The sequence below is a fragment of the Mirounga leonina genome, unplaced genomic scaffold (assembly GCF_011800145.1).
Source record: "Mirounga leonina isolate KUSES-001 unplaced genomic scaffold, KU_Mleo_1.0 Mir_201, whole genome shotgun sequence".
Classification (NCBI taxonomy): Eukaryota; Metazoa; Chordata; class Mammalia; order Carnivora; family Phocidae; genus Mirounga; species Mirounga leonina.
Window position 1 is genome coordinate 15,459,158 of NW_023270504.1, and position 21,566 is coordinate 15,480,723.

At 32.3% G+C, this 21,566-nt stretch overlaps 1 protein-coding gene across 2 annotated transcripts in view; it reads right to left on the reverse strand.

The window, feature by feature from the left end:
• Window positions 1-21,566, reverse strand: part of PIK3C2G (phosphatidylinositol-4-phosphate 3-kinase catalytic subunit type 2 gamma) — a 344,923-nt gene that overhangs the window by 321,896 nt on the left and 1,461 nt on the right. For both annotated transcript variants that reach the window (XM_035028133.1, XM_035028132.1), the window contains exons 2-4: window positions 17,692-17,774; window positions 14,115-14,272; window positions 9,141-9,255 (exon numbers count right to left, since the gene is read on the reverse strand). In XM_035028133.1, the coding sequence (XP_034884024.1) occupies window positions 9,141-9,255; window positions 14,115-14,272; window positions 17,692-17,774 (356 nt within the window). The remainder of the gene's footprint in view (window positions 1-9,140; window positions 9,256-14,114; window positions 14,273-17,691; window positions 17,775-21,566) is intronic.

Below are 21,566 nucleotides of genomic sequence, written 5' to 3' on the forward strand. Positions count from 1 at the left end.
TAAATAAATAAATAAATAAATAAATAAATAAATAAATAAATAAATAAATAAAATCTTAAAAAAAAAAGAGAATTCCCTCCAGCTTGTAAAAAGGCAACTATCTCTCATGCCTCTTCAATTGAATATGGTTGTATTTCTTTACATATATAGTACATACTTTTTTAAATTCAATTTTTTTTAATCTAGAGGAAATGTTTTGTAACAACTTTCAAGTTTATAATGCCCTCTTTTAAGCTGTGCATTCACAAAAGACAAATACTAGCACAACAATTTAAATAAATAAAGAAGATAGAAAGTAAATAAGGAGGAAACATATCGGTGAATGTGGAACTTTGTGTCCTTTGCAAAAATGTATACTAAACTCCAGGGAGTTATTTTGGAGATATGGTGTGCAAAATTTGTAATACAGTCACCAACTCAAGAAAATAAAAAATACAGATCTTATCCCATTTCAAAGGTTTCATTATTTTTCCCACAAACCTCCAGAGGAGAAACATTCTTTAGACTTTACTAATACAAAACATTCAAAAACTAAACTTAAAATAATTCATTTAGGCCTCATTAAGATGATACTGGCTAATTTGAAATACTACGCAATTCACATATTCTCCAGCTAATTCCTTTACCTTAAGAAAAATAGAACTCCAGTTGATTCAAAATTTGTGGAGGGTGGGAGTGGGATTTTTATTTCTTAGTTTTTAGAAGTAAATGTTTTTAAGTAACAAAAATAACTTGATAGCTGCCTATTGATTATTATAGTTTTGGTATAATAAAATTAAATTATATACCTTTGTTTAGTTCTGATTTTCTTTGTCTTCTTGGAAAAATCATGCAACAGGTTTTTATTTTTATAAAAACTTGTAAAACTTTTATAAAATCTTTTATAAAAACTTGATAAAAAGAATCAAGTCTGTTGGTTTATGATGCGTGTATAAGCATTACAAAGCTTTTTAGAAAACTTGGGTCTGACATAACAATAAAAAAATTAAAATTAAATTAAAAAAAAGAAAACAAACACACATACACAAAGAAAACTTGGGTCTGAAATATGCTATAATTCTTACCTGTAGCTTTTAATAACAAACAACCTTTATTTAGCACAAGCTCTTTCTTTGGGGAATTACTTTCAAATGAAGTTATATAGAGAGTATTCACATATTAGGACATTTGTTCCTTTATAGAATTATTGGTTAAAACCAAATGCAAGTTTATACAGTATATTATTATCATTATTTTAGCTAACTATTTATTAAAGATAGAAGCCAAAATTAATTTTTTTTAAAGATTTTATTTATTTATTTGAGACAGAGAGAATGAGAGACAGAGAGCATGAGAGGGAGGAGGGTCAGAGGGAGAAGCAGACTCCCCGCCGAGCAGGGAGCCTGATGCGGGACTCGATCCCGGGACTCCAGGATCATGACCTGAGCCGAAGGCAGTCGCTTAACCAACTGAGCCACCCAGGCGCCCCCCAAAATTAATTTTTAAATGTTAGGAAAAGTACTCTGAAGGAGATCTAATAACTGAATTGAAGTAACTCAAGATACTCTTAATGAATGATTTATTACCAGAACACAACTTTTATTATTATATGTGAGAGCTCTCAAAGTTATGACATGTTTTTTTCTAATTCTCTGACATGATTTTGTGATTTATAAGAGGAAGAGCAAAGTTATGTAAAAGAGAAAAATACCTTAAGCTATTTATTTGACCAAATTAAGTCTAAAAAGCTAAAAAGAGTCGATTATAATATTGGTAATCTTAGGCTGTTCCAAATATGCTGAAAATAATTTGTTCAAGTTTGCTAAATGGAATCCTTAATTTTATTAAGAAGAAAGAGACTCATTTTTCCCCCCCAGGAATATATACAACCCAGTTTTTACTGCTGGTGAGTATAAACATTATATATAAAGTTTAAACTTTATATAGCTTCAACTTTATATAACTTAGCGTTTTCCTTACTGGTATTTAATAGTCTGATTACTTTGAATAAAACAATTCCAATTTATAATCAAATGTTTAAAGAATAAATTAATACAAATTGTCATGAGATTAGCTAATTTTTTTAAACAGTAGGTTTTTTTAAGAAGATTATTTTAAAATTCTAATTAGATTTAATTTTCAAAGAGGACTTTTCACTCTAATCAAAGGTTATTCAACATTTTCTCTACTAGGAAAGGTCAGAAGAGAGAAAAGAGACTCCCAAGTAGATAGCCAGATCAAACTAATCAATGCTGCTGATGAATAAAGAGGTAGATAATGCCTTTTAAATTTAGATTTAAGAATGTATATGACAATTTCAAAGTAAGATTTTTAATTACATAGGTTTTTTTTTTTCTTTTTACATTTTTTTAGCACTCTGGGTTCTAGCATTCCTTGAAAAAGTCAATTAAATCATAAAGAACAGTTTTCTTTTGTTTCATTTTGTTTTGTTTAAATCAAGAATATAACACCTGGTCATAACTGTAAACAACTGGCCCAAGCAGAATTTTCAAGAAAGATTATTTGGTTTCTTCTTATGCAGCACTTGTGAATTGCTACTGACGGTACAGTCATGATTTATTCAACAAAATGCAGTAAATGTTATTGTTTCACACAGCACCTAAGAAACATTGTTTTTAAGCTGAATTAGAAAGTAAAACACATAGCAAGACTTTTGAGAGAAGAAATTACTTACATCACATAGGTTAGGAGTAAGAAACAGAAAACCCTGCACTCCCGGTAAATGCTGGGCTAGATACTAAGGGGTACAATTATGAAGTAAAATTATACTTCATATATTACAAGTATATTTATGAAGAAAAAGCTCATGTAAGATGGTTACAAGAGTAGGTGAAGATATGAGTCTTGTTACTCCCTGGAAGGAAAGCAGAAGCAGGCACACTCTGGGTTTTATATCTGTACTGCGTCTAACGGGGAAGAAAAGAGGTAGTAGTAGTAGGTCCTGTCCTCAAGCCTGCCATTGGTTAGCCTGATGGGGTCTGCCTACTGGATAAAATCATGGGAAAAGAGGAAATGAAATTACCAAGGACATTTCCTACTGTAGTAATTAATTTGGGGTCGACAGACCAGGAACATGATGGAAGATGTTAATATTTTTTGAATGTACAAGATTCCTTTTATCCTTCTATTACTTCTCTATTTAATTTATTCCGATTCTAATTTGCAGTTTCTGTATTCCATACTTCATAGTGCTGACCATTTTGTATTAAGCTATCTTGAGCCTATGTGAAAATTGATAGTTTCTGACCTAATTCTTTAATTTTTTCTTTGTTCATAATATATTATATTATTTAAAACCATGTATAAAGAAAGCAATTTTTGAGGAGAATACTGTAGTTAATGAAACTATTTGATATAATTGAAGTATGTGGTAAAGACATGATATCTAGGTGTAAGAGGTCAGGAACCTTCTCATTTTTGAGAATAGTTACGGAGACATGCTATTAAAGTGAATTCCTGTATTTATGGAAACATTGAACAGGGAGAGGAAGAGACAGAGCAAGAGCAAGAGAAATGGGGGGGAGGGAGGAGAAAGGGAGAGAGAGAGAGAGAGAGAGAAAACGGAATGTTTTAATTTACAGAAAAAGTTGGTAATACTAAATTAGGATGAATGTTATTTTATAAATGAATTGCCATAATAATATAGTTGACATATAAAAAAGGGAATTTGTACTCCCTAGAAAAGTTATCTTTCTTAATTTTGCAATAGGTTATGGAATATAAATAGTATCTTAATTGCTTTATTAAATTCAGTTTTGTTCAATGTACTGTTTTGGAAAATGTAAATTTTTTTTCATAGAGTCCAAATTATTAGGTTAGTAATATCCCTGGGCCTCTAAAGACAGGTGAGTTCAATGCAATAACAAAGTATGACTTAAGGAGGAAATACGAATAGAGCATCATAAATACACGATTAACAGAGTTATGAGAAAATATCCAGACCATTGGCATTTTAATTGTGGTGCAAAAAGTCTTAGAATAGTCAGACAAATATACTGACTGGAAGAAACCAAGGAGTTTACATTTTAAGGATTTGCCCTTACCTAGTCTAAAATAGATGAGAAATGGCAAAAGTAGCAACTAAATATAATTTATCTCTATCTTCATAATGCAGAACAGATTGAAAAGCATAGTTCTGATAACATAAGGAGAATTTAAAATGAAAAAAAAAATTCTAAATCATTCCACAAAAATAATAGTGTTTTTTTGGTGGGGCAGGGGAAGAGAGAATACTTCTCTACTTTTAAGTTCACTGTATCTGAACAACCACATAATATTTTAATTTATTTAGACCTACACTTCACTGGAGCTCAAAGCAATCCATACACCCTGAAAAGATTAGTAGAGGCTTAATAAAATTCTTATATTTGGAATTAAAGATTACTAAAATGTAATCCTATGGCTCACTTGTAAAGTAGAACAATACATTAAAAATATTTTTTTTAAAAAATAAAGAAATTGAAGTTAAAGGAAGTTAAACTCATCTTGCCAAAGCAACAGTAATAGAGTAGCATTATCAATAGTGTGCAGAATTTGTTTTGATAATACCTATTGCTTAAAGAGTCTCAAAATTCCAAAAAGAAAATTTTTTTCTAATCAGAAATTTAACAAGCTCACCTTTAGTGGTTATGATTTACCTTTGTTTTAGTCAAATCATTTCTAAATGTTTTCTGGTTAAAATTGTTAAAAATTTAAATATGTCAGAAAATGAGTGTTCTACAAGTTATGATTTCCTTGTGTTTGACCTAAATGCTGTGTGCTGAATTATAAACCCATGTTTACAACCCAAGTAACTGGTCATTTTCCCCAATGAAACATCATCCCTATAATATTTATTTTCAAGTGGCCCTTTATTATGAAGGGGACTTTGTTATATATTAGAAAGATTTGGGCTTCAGAGCCAGATAAACTTGTGCTATCCTGACTTTGCTGCTTCCAAATTTTGTAACCTTATTATTTTATTATTATAAGTTACTATTTTCTCCTACCCTCAATTTTCCCACCTGTAAAATGGAAATAATGCTTCTCTATGTGTGAAAATTTTACTCCATTAAAGACTTTTAATAAGGGAAGTAGATTTTGCTGTTGTTTTACTGTTATTATTTTCATCTCCATGAGAAATTATTTATTTCCTTAATCTCTCTTTTTTTTTAAGAACTTTTTTTTTTTTTTTAAGATTTTATTTATTTATTTGACAGAGAGAGACACAGCGAGAGAGGGAACACAAGCAGGGGGAGTGGGAGAGGGAGAAGCAGGCTTCCCGCGAGCAGGGAGCCTGATGCGGGGCTCGATCCCAGGACCCCGGGATCATGACCTGAGCCAAAGGCAGACGCCTAACGACTGAGCCACCCAGGCGCCCCACCTTAATCTCTTGATAGCAAAAAAATCAGGTTTATCGGAGTTTTGTAAATTAAAATGAAATAAATAATTATCATTTGTATTGTAGTTCTTTTTCAAGGTGAAATTAACTACTTTAACATTTTAGTGTATAAGACTTCTTTTCGGGGCACCTGGGTGGCTCAGTCGGTTGAGCGTCTGCCCTCTGCTGGGATCATGATCCCAGGGTCCTGGGATAGAGCCCTGCATTGGGCTCCCTGCTCAGCGGGGAGTCTGCCTCTCCCCCCTCCCCCCAGGCTTGTGCTCAGGCACTCTCTCTCTCACTCTAACTCCCTCTCAAATGAATAAATAAAATCTTTAAAAAAAAAAGATTTCTTCTTACTTTCTGAATAGAAATACACTTGTTTTAACAAAAATTAATATATTTAAACATGATTTGAAAAGATACCTTTTCATCCTTAAAAACTATGATGCATGTTTTTATTTCAAGATATATGATGCTATATTTTTAATAATTTATATATTCTATGTCATTTTATAATACAATTATGTTCATGACCTATCTTACTTCTATTTCGGAGTACTATTGGAGATTCCGTTTTTTCCCAGTTTCTGTTCTTCTTATTGTTAATACTAGAAATTATGTTATGGTAAATATCCTTTATAATAAGTCTTTTTGTATTATGATTGTTACTTAGAAATATTCAATGAAGCAGAATTGCTGAAACACAGATGATCTATCAGTTTTAGACACATTTCTACAGACCTTTAACATGTTTGACAAAATTCTCTTCAGTAAGTGCTATATCAATATATATTTCTAGCAGCTGTTTGTATATTGTCCATTTCCAACTGAATTTCATCATAAGTATTTTAAGAATTTGAGGGGCAAAAACGGTATCTCATTGTTTTAATTGGATGTTTATTAGTTAAATTCTTTAAATAATTTCTTGTCTATTGAATTTCTATTCATGCTACTCACATTCTTAGCCTGTTTTTTTCTTGATAATTATTTTTTCAAAACAAAATTTAAGTGTATTTTATATATTCTAAGGCCATTAACATTTTATCACATGGTACTGATTCTTTTTCCTCAGTATTTATTCTTTAAATACAAGTTTATCATTGACTTTTCTTTGCACGGTTTCCATATTCTTGCCATTAATCCCTCTGTGATCTACAAGCATTTGGATTATAATAATGTTAATACTGTCCACATAATAGGGCATTACAGGGCTTTATGAATTTTTAGGCAAGGGAGAGGGTAAAGATTATATGTAACTTACCTTTGTATTCTCAATGATTAACCAAATGTCTTAAGAGTCTCATGCTCTACCGACTGAGCTAGCCGGGGGCTTAACCAAATGTCTTATATGTGTGTGGTTTTCAATAGGAGTTGAAGTAGACTAATACAATCTCTGCACCCCATTCCTGCAGACACCTAAGAAACTACACATATTTTTCACCCTGTGCTCCAGCATGAAGAACCTATTTACTATTTCTTGTATATCCTTCAAGAGCTTTTGCACTATTGTTTCATAGTTCAGACCCAGGGCAAACAGCCAAACCCAGGTTTGAATTCAGGCTTCACTCTACCAGCTTAAACTATGATCTTAAACAAAGCCTCAGACTTCCTGTCTGTAAAACAAGGGTAATTACAGTATCTATCATACTGATAATGTCATAAGACTTAGAAGTCTACCCAATATGAGGTAACCAAATAATGAGCACTTGATAAATGGTTATTATTATTACAATCAAAGCTAGTCAAATACTCCAGATGTAGTACTATAACTGCTGAGTCTAAATTATTACCTATTACATTATTAACTTTATTGTGTGTTACCTGTGTTCCCTCTATAGAACAACATTATGAAGATTTCCAAGTATTTAAGGACATGGTTTTTAAATTTATTATTATTATTATTTTTTTTTGAGAGAGAGAGAGAGAGTGGGAGAGGAGGGACAGAAGGAGAGAAAGAGGGAGGGATAGGTAGAGACAGAGAGAACCAGCTGAGCCACCCAGGCACCCCAAGACATATTTTTTTAGACAAATTGCAAGAGAGTAAACAAACAAAAAAACAAAACTGAATGATTTAGATGTTAGAAAGAATGATAATGAATGTTATGCTTATTTTAAAAAGTCATACCAAACACATAGGATGTTAATCTTAAATAGTAAGTAAATCCCTGATATATACATATCTTTCAAATTCCAGTAGGGAAAAATGAGTATAATTAATCTATACTAATACTTGTAACTTTACTATCTTAATAAAAACCCAGGTAAATGAAATTTTGTTAGAAACAAATGACTATAAAATATTTTAGAAATCTATTATGTTCATATTAATAAGAAAAAAACCCAAAATGATATATACATTTTTACCAGTCAACAATTGAGCTATTATGGATGACTTACACATCTGAAACAGCAATTAATACAAGGTCCATTATAAATTTGTTCACATTATACTCTTCCAAATTTCTATCTCTTTATCACTTTTGCTTGTGGGATGATATTTCCTACTGGTAACACTAAATACATAAATTTAATAATGTCTCTAATTTTTTGTATCTAATGTTTGACATTAGCCAAAGTCCAGAATTTGGAGACATATACATTCAGAAGATGAATTTTAATGAGTATTCAGTATAAGGTTACATTTCTCAAGTATTTCTCCTTGCTCTTTGCATATACTTTCAAATACCATATGTTGGAAGAGGGTAGCAGCCTAGTCATTGGGTATGTTAATAGGTTCAAATAGAGAAGGGGGGTATCTGTGAGTTCAGTACAAAAACATCTGTGATTTCATATAAATCTTTATTATTATTTTGTAATAACTGGGATTACAAAAAGAGAAATATTCTGTCTTAAAAGTCACTCACAGTTAACATTGCACAATAAAGGACTGGATTTGCTGATAATATTGTTAAATTCATCAAATTTTCACATACATTTATGATGGAATAATAATGACAGTGACAATGAGTATCTGAAACCAAATACACTTTTACTTCCATGAGACTGTTGTCATTCTTTAGACACTTGTGGAAACACAAAGGAAAAAATGTAAATGACAATTCACTTTATTGACTACTTTAGTTTATGACTTTACTATCTAGAATAACTGCAGTACCAGCAGAGGAATATCTCCTTTCTTAAAATTGTATTATATTTTCAAGGTTGGTCTTTAAGGAATTTCAGAATAGTCATAATTGTGATATAATAAGAGAAAGTGAGTTTTCTATCAAATAACTATCTGCAGTTGACCTACCTAGACTTTTCTAATTGTTATAAGAGCTGCCTGACTAAAGAAATGAAGGTTACTCTTTTATGAAAATGTTACAATGCTCATACTGAAACCCTCTGTGATTTTTAAAAATCAGCATTTAATCAGCATACTAATATTATTCCAAATAAAAAATTACTTATTACAAAATAACTTGTTACTTTTAAAAAATTGTGATCAGTTCTAATAAGCTTTATTACAGTGACTTGTTTTGCCCAGGATTTTTTTGGTTTCAAAACTGAAATTTCCATGTCCTGAGAATATCACCCTCCTGGTCACAGGTCGCTTAAATACATGTTGCCATAAATACACAAAATACTAAATAAAACCAAGAGTGAGACTGTTGCCATGAGTCATAAAATTTTGAATTCACCTTAAAAAGGGCAAAATTGATTTAATTATGTTAGTTATAAGAGTATAGTGTTTGTACAAAGTATGTTTTAAAAAAATGAAGTATGCCTTAGCATAGGTTATAACAATGATCAAATTTTACCTTAATAAGATACTTACTTCTGCAAAAATTCTTCATAGCCACATATACTTAGAAGATGATCTTTGGGGAATAACTGGTCATTTGTACAAAAATGTAGAATCTCTGCAATTAGGTCTTTGACAAGATAATTAGCTAAAAACAAAGGTGAATAATAAAAAGTTAATAAGAGCTTATCATATATTGCCTGGGATAAAGGTTTTGAGCACAAAAAAAGATATATACATTATGAACTATTGTAACTGTCTAGCTCCATCAAGAGGAATTAAAATGAGATGCATCTCATTTATTAGTCTGATTAAATTTGGAGATACTTTGAAAAACAATTCTTTGTATTTTCTTTAATCAGTTTGTCTTCATATTACTGACAGAGCTAGATATTGTATTCCTCATGTTAAAATCTTAATACATTGTGGCTCTGCATAAAAAAGTATTCTGTGAGGGCAGCTGGGTGGCTCAGTCGGTTGAGGGTCTGATTTTGGCTCAGGTTATGATCTCTCGGGTCCTGAGATCAAACCCTGCATTGGGCTGCTCAGAGGGGAGTCTGCTTGTCCCTCTGCCCCTCTCCCTCTCCTGTCTCTCTCTCTCATTCTCTCTTTCAAATAAGTAAATAAAATCTTTTTTTAAAAAAGTATTCTACTGTGGTTACTCATAGGGACTTAGGAGATTCAGTGAGTGATAAGTGGCAAGTCAAGAGTCTAACCTAAATCTGTCAGATTCCAAAGCCTGTGCTGTCAATGATTCTAAGTCTCCAAGCTTATCGTTCTTCCTTTCCCATGTGGGAATCACTCAAGTTTCCATCTTGGACAGCATTATAATAACTTTAATGAACATGTGCTTTTTTTCTCTACCTTCTATGGAGCTCAAAATGTAAGCATACTATAAGGTAAATTCCTTTGTCTTTACATTCCATAATCTCCCCACTAAGCTCTTACATACATATGCCATTTAATAGTGGCCAGAACCATACTGACTTGCTACAGTAATATTTGTCTGTTAAATATTTTCCTAATTATAAATGACAAATAGTACAGGGCTCATTTATAACCATAAATGATGATAGTTGAAAATTATATATATATATATATATCTCCATGCTTTGAGTGTGATCTCGCGGTCTCAATCAATGAAGCAAGTGCAAACAGACTGTACTTATGACCCCTAACCAGTGGGAATTTGAACAGCATACTGCAAACTCTCAATTGTATTCATCTGAGTTGTGTTTAGTTTGCAATTATTTTTTGTTTGTTTGTTTGTTTTTGTTTGTTTGTTTGTTTTTTGCTATAGCTTCTTTTACTTCCATACCTTTTTGTTTGGAAGAAAAGGTTTTTGACACAAACTGGCTAACAAAATGTAGTGCAACTGACATTGCAGGACCTGCCACAAAAAAACGGGGGAAGAGAATAATGCTGGATTTTAAAGTGTGGGTTTTATGGTAGATCAAGGTATTTTCTAAGAAATGGTCAGAGAAAAAATGGTAAATATCATCATGGAATTAGGGGTTGTGTTAATGGTTTGACATGGTAGAGAGTATCTTAAATACTCTGTTGCTTGGGAATAATGATTGAAATGGTATTGGAAGCTAGAAGAAAATATGGCCACAGCAAAATCATGACTGTAAGGGCTCTGACAAGGAGGGGAGGATATTGCCAGTATATGATGGCAGGAAATTATCCCCAGAGACACCAGTTCATTTTAGTTAATTTGGCTCTCCCATTTCCAGGCTGCACCCCCAGTGCTATAGGGGGCATGCATGAATTCATTATTTCACTACAACCATCTTTCCATTCAATGTGACAGACTCCATAATCCAATTTCTACTCTTACTTCTCTCCTACACTTTGGCTTAATTATCTCCTACTTTATGTTTCATGTTACTCTTTGAATGTTTCATTATTACTTCAAATTAGACCTGAAATTATGATCTTTCTCCTTGAAGTCAGCCATTAAGTGTCTGTAAGTTAAACTTCTCATCCATATTGTAAGCCAACAAGTACTATGGCTTCTTTTAAGTATATTTTATACTCGTACCTTCACTTTGGCAACTAAGATAATACTTTCCCCAATTTCTTGTACTCTTCCACTTTATGCAGTCCTTCTCAACCTGTTGACCATATTGCCTACCATATTGAAGAGGAAAATGCCCTTCTTTAAAGATTCTTTAATTAACTACCCTGTGCATCAAATCTAGTTTTTTGCACATCATCCTCTATCTCTTTACCCATCTTTTGAGATATAAGAATCATTGCTTTTTGCTATATCTTACTTCTTAATCTCTGTTTTTCCTATACTAGGTTCCATTTCCTTCAATTAAGTCCCTTTTCTTTTATATATTCAATATTCTCCGATCCAAAGATGCTTTTGTTTTTTCTTAAAATTTCTGTTTCTGTTTAATCTTCCAATAAAATCTCCCCTCATCCATTTCATTCCATTATGATAGTATTTTTTTAACCTTACCATTACTGCCAAACTTCTTTAAAAAGTAGATAACTTCTGTAAACCATTCTCAATCACTCTTTAATCTTTGCAAACTGACTTCTACTTCCAACACTTTGCGGGTCACAAATGGCCTCCTAATACAGTTCTAACCATGAATCATCTAAATCTGAAAGGAAAGACACTCTAGAGCAATTTTGTACATGGAAATAAGGACAAGGGAATAATCTTCATTGAGGTGATAATTGAAGATTATGGAACACAGAATTCTTTGCTCAAAAAAACCTAATTCTCTAAAGGATTCCATTTCCTCACTCTTGGGGAAACTGTTCTCTTTGGATGAAAATGCCTTATCCTCACCCATCTCCTCCTCTTTATTTATCTAGATTTCATTATTCCCTAAATTTCTAGGAACAGCTTCTACCTTTTGTTAAAGTCATTCTTGATATATTCTTCAGATACACTATTTTGTTCTTTATAGCACATCTGTATTTACTAGTAAAACACTTATATAAAGTGCTGAAAGGATCACAATTTTGGCGTAAAGATTATTTCAAAGTGAAAACATTTGAAATCTTATCTGAACTTTCTTTATCTGACTAAAGCAGAGACTCCCTAATACAGCTTCCATTAACTTCCTTCGGAGGGAATTTCCTGCAAATTCCAGGAAGGAGACAGACTGCCCATCCACTATCATGAATACATATATATAGTTCCTATTTTCCTATTGAAGCTCCAAGTGACACCCCCTGCCCACACACACACACATACTTTTATATTAAATTAGTATATAAACCTTTACCTCTGGGTATTCAGCAAGTAACCCCTGCATACATGTGTAAATAACTTTGCCTTTTCTCCTACTAATCTATTGTCAGCTAAGTCACAGCCACCACCCCACCCCCCTCAAATGTAAGTGAATAGAGGAAAGGTTTTCCTCCCAACAGTGGCATGTGCAGCTCTGTGTGTTTTCTTGAACGTGTCCTTTCTCCTCTGCTTCGTCCTCCTTCTTCCTCTGTACTTCACCCCTTCCTCCACCTCCTCTTCCTCCTTCTCATAAACATTTTTAATATCCTTGAGAGTAGACATCCTCTTTACTACTATACATCTCTAACACTAGACACAGTGACCTAATCAATTTCCTGAAACTTCTCATAAAAGTAAAAAATGACCTCCAACTTGCCACATTCAACAAAAGAACATCCAGAGAGAGAGAGAGAGATGTTGGAAGTTAAATATTTTAAGCTGGAAGAAGAGAAGTGGTCTCTCTAGTTCAGGGTTATTCCCTCTTCTCCAGCAACTGAGGCCAAGATAACACAGATTGTGATTGGCTCAGGGTTCAACACCACTGATTTTGGCTTGGCAATCAGAATCCTGCTTTTAGAAATTTGGAATTAGATCTAATAGAGAGACTGAATTTTCTTTAGGGAGCTGGCCAAATAGCATTTAAGCTTGAGATCTTGGCTTTCCATGTGTTCTGGAAAAGCAAGGGAAATAAGTCAGCAGAAAGCAAGGGAAACCTAAGAAACAGTTATATAGAAGAGATGAGGTGAGATGCATACAGGAATTTTGGACTGCTTATTTCATCTGTGCCTTTAGTACATTCCTGAATCTGCTGAATTCTTACTCTTAAATTCTGTAAGAAATCTCTATATTCTTTAAGAGTGTTTTTTTCTTAAGGCAGCAGGAGTTGGTTTTTGTTAGTTTCAAACCAGATGGCCCTAACTAAATATTCCAACATAACATTGTTATGTTTGTAGCCATCTGCACTAACTCAGAATCTTGACTAGAGTAAGAAAGAAAAAATCAAAATAATAATTATATTAGTAACAATCAATGAAAGAAAATATTTGTTGGCTCATTATTTGTCAAGAAAAAACAGTTCATAGGCAGAAACTCATTTAGTAACAACTAATGTTTGAAGAACTATTATTGTTTTGCAAAACAGTTGACAATAACAGTGAAATAAAATATTAAACAACTTTAAAGAGATTCTAAAACTTTAGAAAAATAAGAATCATCTGATGAGTTTGATAAAATGCAGATTCTGGGTTCCAGGATCCATCCCCGGAGACTGATTCAATGGATCTATTGCATAAGGCTCCTATAGTTTTTACAGTGGGAATAAAGACTATGTATCGTTGCCTGTTTTATGTCCTAATTTATTCACATTTGAATGACATAGTTGTTTCTAATGGGTAGTATTGCCATTTTCATACATGTATATTCATTCATATTCATTCACATGCTTTATCTATACTCTTTTTGAAATTAGGTTTTGTTTTTAATATGCTAAAAATTTGTTACTCTTGCCATCAACTATTTTATAGCAGGAAAGTAAAGTGTCCTGGGGTGAGCTATGTGAAGAGAGTTCTTAAAAATAATAGCTAAACAAATGTCAACAAAAGGTTTCCAGCTGTTTTCCTCTTAATTTCACTTCAGGGCAAAATACTAGCATTTAATAACACTTCTCAAAATGCTTTCGGTCTGTGGATTCAAGGCTATGCAGCCTATACCAGCTTATGTAGATTTTTATACTTATTTGCAAGGTTGCTTACCATATGGCATAAAATGAAGTAGTTGTGTTGAGTTATCAATACAAATATTTATGTTAAACTTAGTATTAGAAAAGAGCTGATAGGGAAATGCTGTAGTAGTGCTCCAGATCTTCCCTGAATTGGAATTAATGTCAGCTGCATGATATGTCTCTCTTATTCTGAAAAATATATAGGAAACAATACTTAGGAGAAGATTATAAGAAACTTCATGCACAGTTTTGCTATAGAAGATTTAAAATATGAAAACAATCAGTAGCTGATTTGCGGTACAGTGCTGTTAGCTAGGCCAGACTGGTAAAGATGACAATTATACCAAAATAACTGTAAAGGACCATTCTTTAGATTTCCCCAGGGGCATCTCATTTGAAGCAATTAAGACTACATTGTCATTCATTAAGCATGAGAAGTCACTCTGAATAATGATTACTTCCTTCATTGACATTACTTTCGAAGCCTAAATGCCTCCCCTTGGTTTTTGATAAATTTCTCAAGCTGGAAGTCACTCATTTTGATTTAAGGATTTTTTAAAATAAATTACCTTATGTCCAATTGGTAAATACCATTCTTGGCTGTAAATTTTTGGATTACACAAATCTCTGGATTTATGTAAGTAATTTAGCCCAGAAGTCATTTGTACACACTGAACAATTCTTTATTGCTCAAATGAGTCAGAGAATTGCAAAATAGTTTATCCTTGGAATCAGAAGCCTTGAGCTTGAATCCTGATTCTTCCAATTAGTAGTTTTATGGTCAGAGGCAAGTTATTTGACCAGTTCTTTGTACAAATGAAGGTATTTGTATCTACTTCAAAGGTTCATTGCAAGGATTAAAAGTGAAAAGGCATGCAAAAGATTTTTGTAGAATGTAAGCATATACCCATATGATTATCATAATTATCATTATATATTATTATAGCTGAATCCTTGTCGATCCGTGTTATTGCCCACGTGCAGAATACAACATAAAATTATTTGCAACTTAGATGTTTTAAAATGCCTTTGATGATGAATATGAAATCATGGGTTTTGTTGTTGTTGTTATTGTTGTTAATTATGCAGACATCTAAATTTTGTAGTGCTAGTCCCAAAGAGAAAGTTATACATTCTGTGTATGGAAGGTATACTATGCATTCTATGTAATGTATCGATATGAATTACATCCTTGGCATTCATTCTATTTGGGCAGCATCAAAGTAGTGCCAGGCTCACTGAAGTAGCTTAATCTCTATGCCCTTAAATTGCACAGAAACATCCCCTCCTTGAGGGGCCTGACAAATGAAAAGTGCATGGCATGCATCAGAATCACCTTATTTTCTGAGTCCTATCCTCATCCTTGCTGATTCAATAGCTCTATGGAGGAATCTTCACATTTTCCCTACTAACAGTTTCCCAAGTAAGCCATTACTGCTGCTACTCCAGAACTACAGGTTGAGACCCCATTTGGGCCACTCTCCTTTGTTATAACTATGATAAAAGAATAGACTCCAGTTCTGGTTGAGGGGCTTTATGATTTATCATTCACCATATGATGGGATACTACTCCATGCATACATGATTTAAGCTTCTACTGTTTGGGGGAATTAAATTTAAAATGCAAATTAATCACCTATTCTCTCCTAAAATTTTGTCGAGTGTCTACTGTATTCAAAACTTGTCATATGCTATGCCATTTTATTACATTTTTTACGAAAATATGACACATTCCTTGAAAGATGTGGCTTGAAAATATGTCACAACAAGAAACCAAATCCAGCAAATTAGATAGCTTCTTTAAAGGGTGTATAACAGAAATATCAATAACACTTTTATGTATGGTTATTTAAATATTAGACAAAAAACCAGATGAAATTGGGTACATAAATCCATTCTATTGTGACCCTCTTATGAAATTTGGCTTTCAAACTCAATTTGATCTTCTTTTGAATTAAGAGCCTTGGACAGTGCCTAGTACATAGATCCTCCGAAATAGTTGCTGTTGAATGAATTGTGTGTTTGTGTACAAAATAATTATGCATCTATAAATTTAATTATTTTATATATGAATATACATCGAAAAAGATTATTGAAAAGCAAGTGTGTGTGAATATAACCTATATCTTCCTTTCACTACTCTATAAAGTAGATTGTTTGTCTGTTTTAGTTTTCATGGTTACTTTGAAAAGAACCATTGAGAAAAATTACATTTAAAAATTCAGAAAATGCACCATGAACTACTGACAAACCATTACATAAAATATTTTGTGTCACTATTGCATCCACAAAGATTTCATCTAAGGATATTACATTATGTTAAAAAAAAGTGATGGGAAGGACTAGTAATAAGTGTTTTGTCAATGGATTTATACTGAATGATATCTTGTGATATTAAGAGAGCTTTTTCTCCTGCTTGGAGAGTAGAAATGATCACATTTTAGATTTAAAGTGTAAAGTTCCTGGCAGTGCTTGTCAATTTTTGACAGTGAGTAGTTTATTCTTAAAAGAATCAATATTGATATCTTTAAAGATCCTAATTTAGGAATCCAAAGAGTCATTTTAATTTTTTTCTGTTAACAAGTGAGATATTGATTAAACATTAAATATTTTCATGGATTTGAGCTCCTTGGTTTATTTGTTTGTTTGTTTTTGTTTTTTATCTGTGTGCCTTTCAATTCTTCCAATATGGTTACAAGTTTTTTAGGGCAGAGACCTTGCCTTTCTGTTTGTTCTACATTTGAATATCTCTCATACATGGACTAGTTATTAGGCTTTCCAATAACCTTTTAAATTAATGATTAAATAAATGATTCCAGTCTTTAATCCCAAACTATCATTTAGTAGTAAGCTGCTATAGCTGATAAATAAATTGTAGTTCATTTATATGTGTATTTATTATTTTTAAAACAGCTATAAATAGATAAAAATCAAGAGAACAAAATGTAAATGCATTAATTTTTCAAAACTTTCAGGAACCTTAGCAATAGAAGAGATGGCGTTATATAAATTTTAACTGCTAATGAGAAACTGGTCTTAAAAAAAGACATCTATATTTATAAGTTCATTTTAATGGGGCAAAAAGAGGATCAGTGCTGTTTTTGTAATATCCCCTAGTGAATAAATTTGTTTTTCGATGGACAAACACCCATGCATTTGCTCATTTATTTTGGCAGTTCATTCAAGATAAGATTAAATTATTAAGAGGAGGACACTCTCACCATTTTAAACAGTATATCCCAGATAAGAAGGATAAATCAATGCTATTTTGTGACAGAACCAGAGAAGTCAGTCAGTTATGTTATTAAAGGAGAAATTAAATCACTGCAGACTAAATGATCAATAGATAGCAAGGGCAGGTATGAAATTATGAAACATTTAGCTTTAACTAAATTTTCAAGAGAATAAAATTATTTGACTAAAAACAACAAAAACAATACCAGAAGTTAATGAACTAATTTGTCACAAATTTATATTTTTCATTATGTTAAAAATTATTTAAAAACTTTAACATTTTACATCCAAAATTAATCAGTGATGTTAAATTAAAATAGACAAATTTTTGCTGGTACAAAAATTTCAAAGTTTAATGAAATAGCAACACTCACGTTTTTACTTTGTCGCAGAAGGAGGCCAGAGTCTTATTACTGCCTTGAGGTACTTCAACTAGCTGAAGAGAAAAACCTGTCAGCTTAAAATAAAAACTGTTAAATTAATATAGTTTGGTGTGGAGAAAACATTAATACAATTCTACAATTTTGATTTTGTTTTAAAGATTCTGTCAGGAAGGAAGACTTTCCTCTGCCCTATTGTCCTTCTAGCTGGACTTAACATCAGATTGACAGGAGACAAAATAACAGGAGAAAATCAAATTTTACAGGCTTGAGTATGGGGAATTCACACAGACAGGAGATTATAAAAACAATGAGGCAACCCCAAGTTTATATGAACTGAGGAGAGGGGTAGGGGCCTGAGGACACAAAGGGGAGGAAAGCCATTAGCAAGAAGGTGAAAGGAAATGTTTGAAAAACAAGGGTTGCCCTATTATGCACATAAGTTCCTTAGGTAAAGGGGAGTCTCTGTTATTAGCTCTCTTCCTTTGCAGGCTCTCCTTTCCAAGGTAAATTCAAGCAGTTATGGGGGAAGTGGAGAGTTTTTCAGCATCTGCTTGGTATTTATTACTTTTAACTTGATATAATCTTTATACCAAAGTGGCACAGTTTGGGACATCTCATCCTGCATCCCTTCAGTTCATTCTGGTTTTTATTTTTATTTATGGGGGATTTTTTAAGTGAAGTCATGTGTATAGAAAATGTATGACTCTTAAATATATAATTTAAGTTTGAGGAATGTAGATAACCATGCTATCAATATCACAATAAAAAATAGAACATCTCCATCATGTTAGAAAGTGCCCCCATACCTCCTTCTGTCAAACTGTACATCCATTTGGTAACTACTGTTATTCAGATTGCTAACATTATAGATTAAGTCTATGTTCTCCTTTCTGTTTTTTTTTTTTTTTCACTCAAATGATGTATATTTTTAAATTTATCTGTGTTGCCACACATCAATAGTTCATTTTTTTATTGCCAATTAGTACTATTCTATTGATGACTATTTCACAATTTGTTTATCCATCTTCCTGTGGATGGACATTTGGGTTGTTCATAGTTTTTATAAAGAAAACTATTAATTTTCATATACAAATATTTATGTGGACCTGTGTTTTATTTCTTATCAATAAATCCATAAATGGCTCATCAGAAGGTGGGTGTATGATTAACTTTAAAAGAAGTAATTTTTGCTTTGTATATATTGAAGCTGTTATTAGGTACATAACACATTTAAGTTTATTGTATCTTCCGGATTGACCCTGTTGTCATTATGAAATGATAATAATACAAATACTAATAATACTCTGCCTTGAACTGTGCTTTTTCTGCTATTAATAATCAGCTTTTTGTTTGCTGATTGAATATTATATCTTTTTATTTCTCTTACTTTCAACTTATTTGTGCCTTAAGTTTATCTCTTGTAGATAGTAATTAAATCTTTTTTTTAATCTAGTTTGTCAATTTCTCCTTTTTACTTGGAAAGTTTAGTCTATTTATATTTAGTATACTTATAGATATTGTTGGATTTAAGACTGCCATACTCATTTTTGTTTCTATTTGTTTCTATTCTGTTTTATTCTTCTATTTTTCCTTCCCTGCTTTTTTTTTGGTTTATTTAATTTTTTTTTCATTTCATTTAATTCCTCTGTTGGATTTTTAGTTTTTCTTCTCAGTATTATTTTTCTAGTGGCTGTCTTAGCTTCAAAATAACAATATGCATCCTCAATATATCACAGTGTACTTAATACTGTACTACTGCATTTACAATGTAAGAATTCACAATAGCAAATAACATTTACCCCTTCCATCCTTTATGCTATTGTTATCATATATTTTCATCTATCTATATATATAATAACTCTCAATAAAATGCTGTTGTTTTGCTTTACACAGCTATCAAAAATAGGTTTTCATAGTTACTAATATATTTACTATTTATACTGCTCTTTGTTCGTTTCTTTTTTTCTTTTTTTCTTTTTTTAAGATTTTATTTACTTATTTGTCAGAGAGAGAGAGCACAAACGGGGAGTGGCAGGCAGAGCAGACAGAGGGAGAAGCAGGCTCCCCGCTGAGCAAGTAGCCCAATGCAGGACTTGATCCCAGGACTCTGGGATCATGACCTGAGCCAAAGGCAAACGCTTAACCGACTGAGCCACCTGGGCACCCCACTTTATTCATTTCTAGATTCCATCTCATTTTCCTTGCATTCAAAGCACTTATTTAGTATTTTTGTGTGCATGTTAGCTGACTAATTTCTCTCAATATTTGTTTATATATCTATTTCATTTTAAGTTTTGAAGTGTATACTCAATGGATACAAAAGTATGGATATATATATATATATAATGTATGTATATGTATCTATATATAGATATATCTATATATTATACAGGTATAGATATATATCTTTTAAAATGTCATTCCATTGTTGTCTGGCTTCTATTGTTTCTGATAGAAATTTGCTTTAATTCAGATTGTTGTTCCACTGTGTGAAATCTGTTTTCCCTTGCTGCTGTCTTTTATGATTTTCTCTTTACCTTTTGTTCACAGATGTTTATGATTTGTCTTACAGGTGGTTGTCTTTGTATTTATTCTGTTTGGGAATGTTGAACTTCTTAGATCTGTAATCACTGGGTGATTTTCCATTTCAGGTATTATATTTTTAGTACTAGAATTTTCATAGTCTTTATTTTTTTTTTGTAGTTTCTAACTCTCTCTTGAGATTCTTCATTGGTCTACTCATCATGTCCATCTTTTACTTCATCTATTTCAACATTCTTTTTATAACCACCTTAAAGTCTCTGTTAATTTCAACATCCGGACTGTGTCAGAATCTCTTTGTATTGACTGGGTTATTTTCTTGATTTTGGGCCATAATTCCTTGCTTCTTTTACATATCTGTGTATTTATTATTATATGTTCAACATTATACATGACACATTATAAATTGTGTTGGTTTTTTTTTTTACAATGCATATAATTTTCTCTGGCAGGCAGTAAGACCCTTTGGTCTCTTCAGCCTTTATTTTATTTTTTGTTAAGCCACATCTATTTTGGTAGGTGCAGCATTCACTCTAGAGTATTTGTTTTATACTCTTAAGAGATAGCTTTGGGTAATCTCAATTGAATGCCTGAAGTACTCAGCTCAGTGTCTTCTCTTGCTAGGTTAGAACTTTGGCACTGCATAACTTCCACTTGTGTGTGGTGAACACACTTGCTTGGCCAAAAATCTACAGTAAATCTCATGCAGATTTCTGACTTCCACCCATTGCATAGCTGGAAATGTACTCTGCTCTGGAATGCAGGCTCTGCCTTCTCAAGCTTAGTGATAATGCTGGTTAAATTGGGCTCTACTATCCTGCTCTACTAGCAAGAAAGTGCCCCCAAGCTGAAAGGAGAATGATCATGCAACACTAGGGTGTTTCCCTTCTCTCAAGGGTCATGTCCTGTACTGCCTTCTGTTCAGTGCCTGATTCAGGAGAAGTTTAGTACTTGTTATTCTGCCCTGATCAGAAAGAGATGACCCTAAAATTCATTGACTTTTAATGCACATCAGTTGAGTTTCTACCTCCTCTGCATATGCCTCAGACAGAATTAGGTATTTCTTCTCCTGTGGACTCATTCTGTTATTTTACTTTGTTGCCATTATTTGTTGACAAGTTAATTTGAGCAATATGCTATTTCTGAATCAAGTATCATGTCTTTTCTTTGCATTCATTATGCCTAGTATATCATGTTTATTTTAAGAATATGATAATTGTTGAATAAATGAGGAATTCTTTTGCTTCACCCTGTAAACTGCAGCTGCAATAATGTTTCTCTTTCTTTCTTTCTTTCTTTCTTTCTTTCTTTCTTTCTTTCTTTCT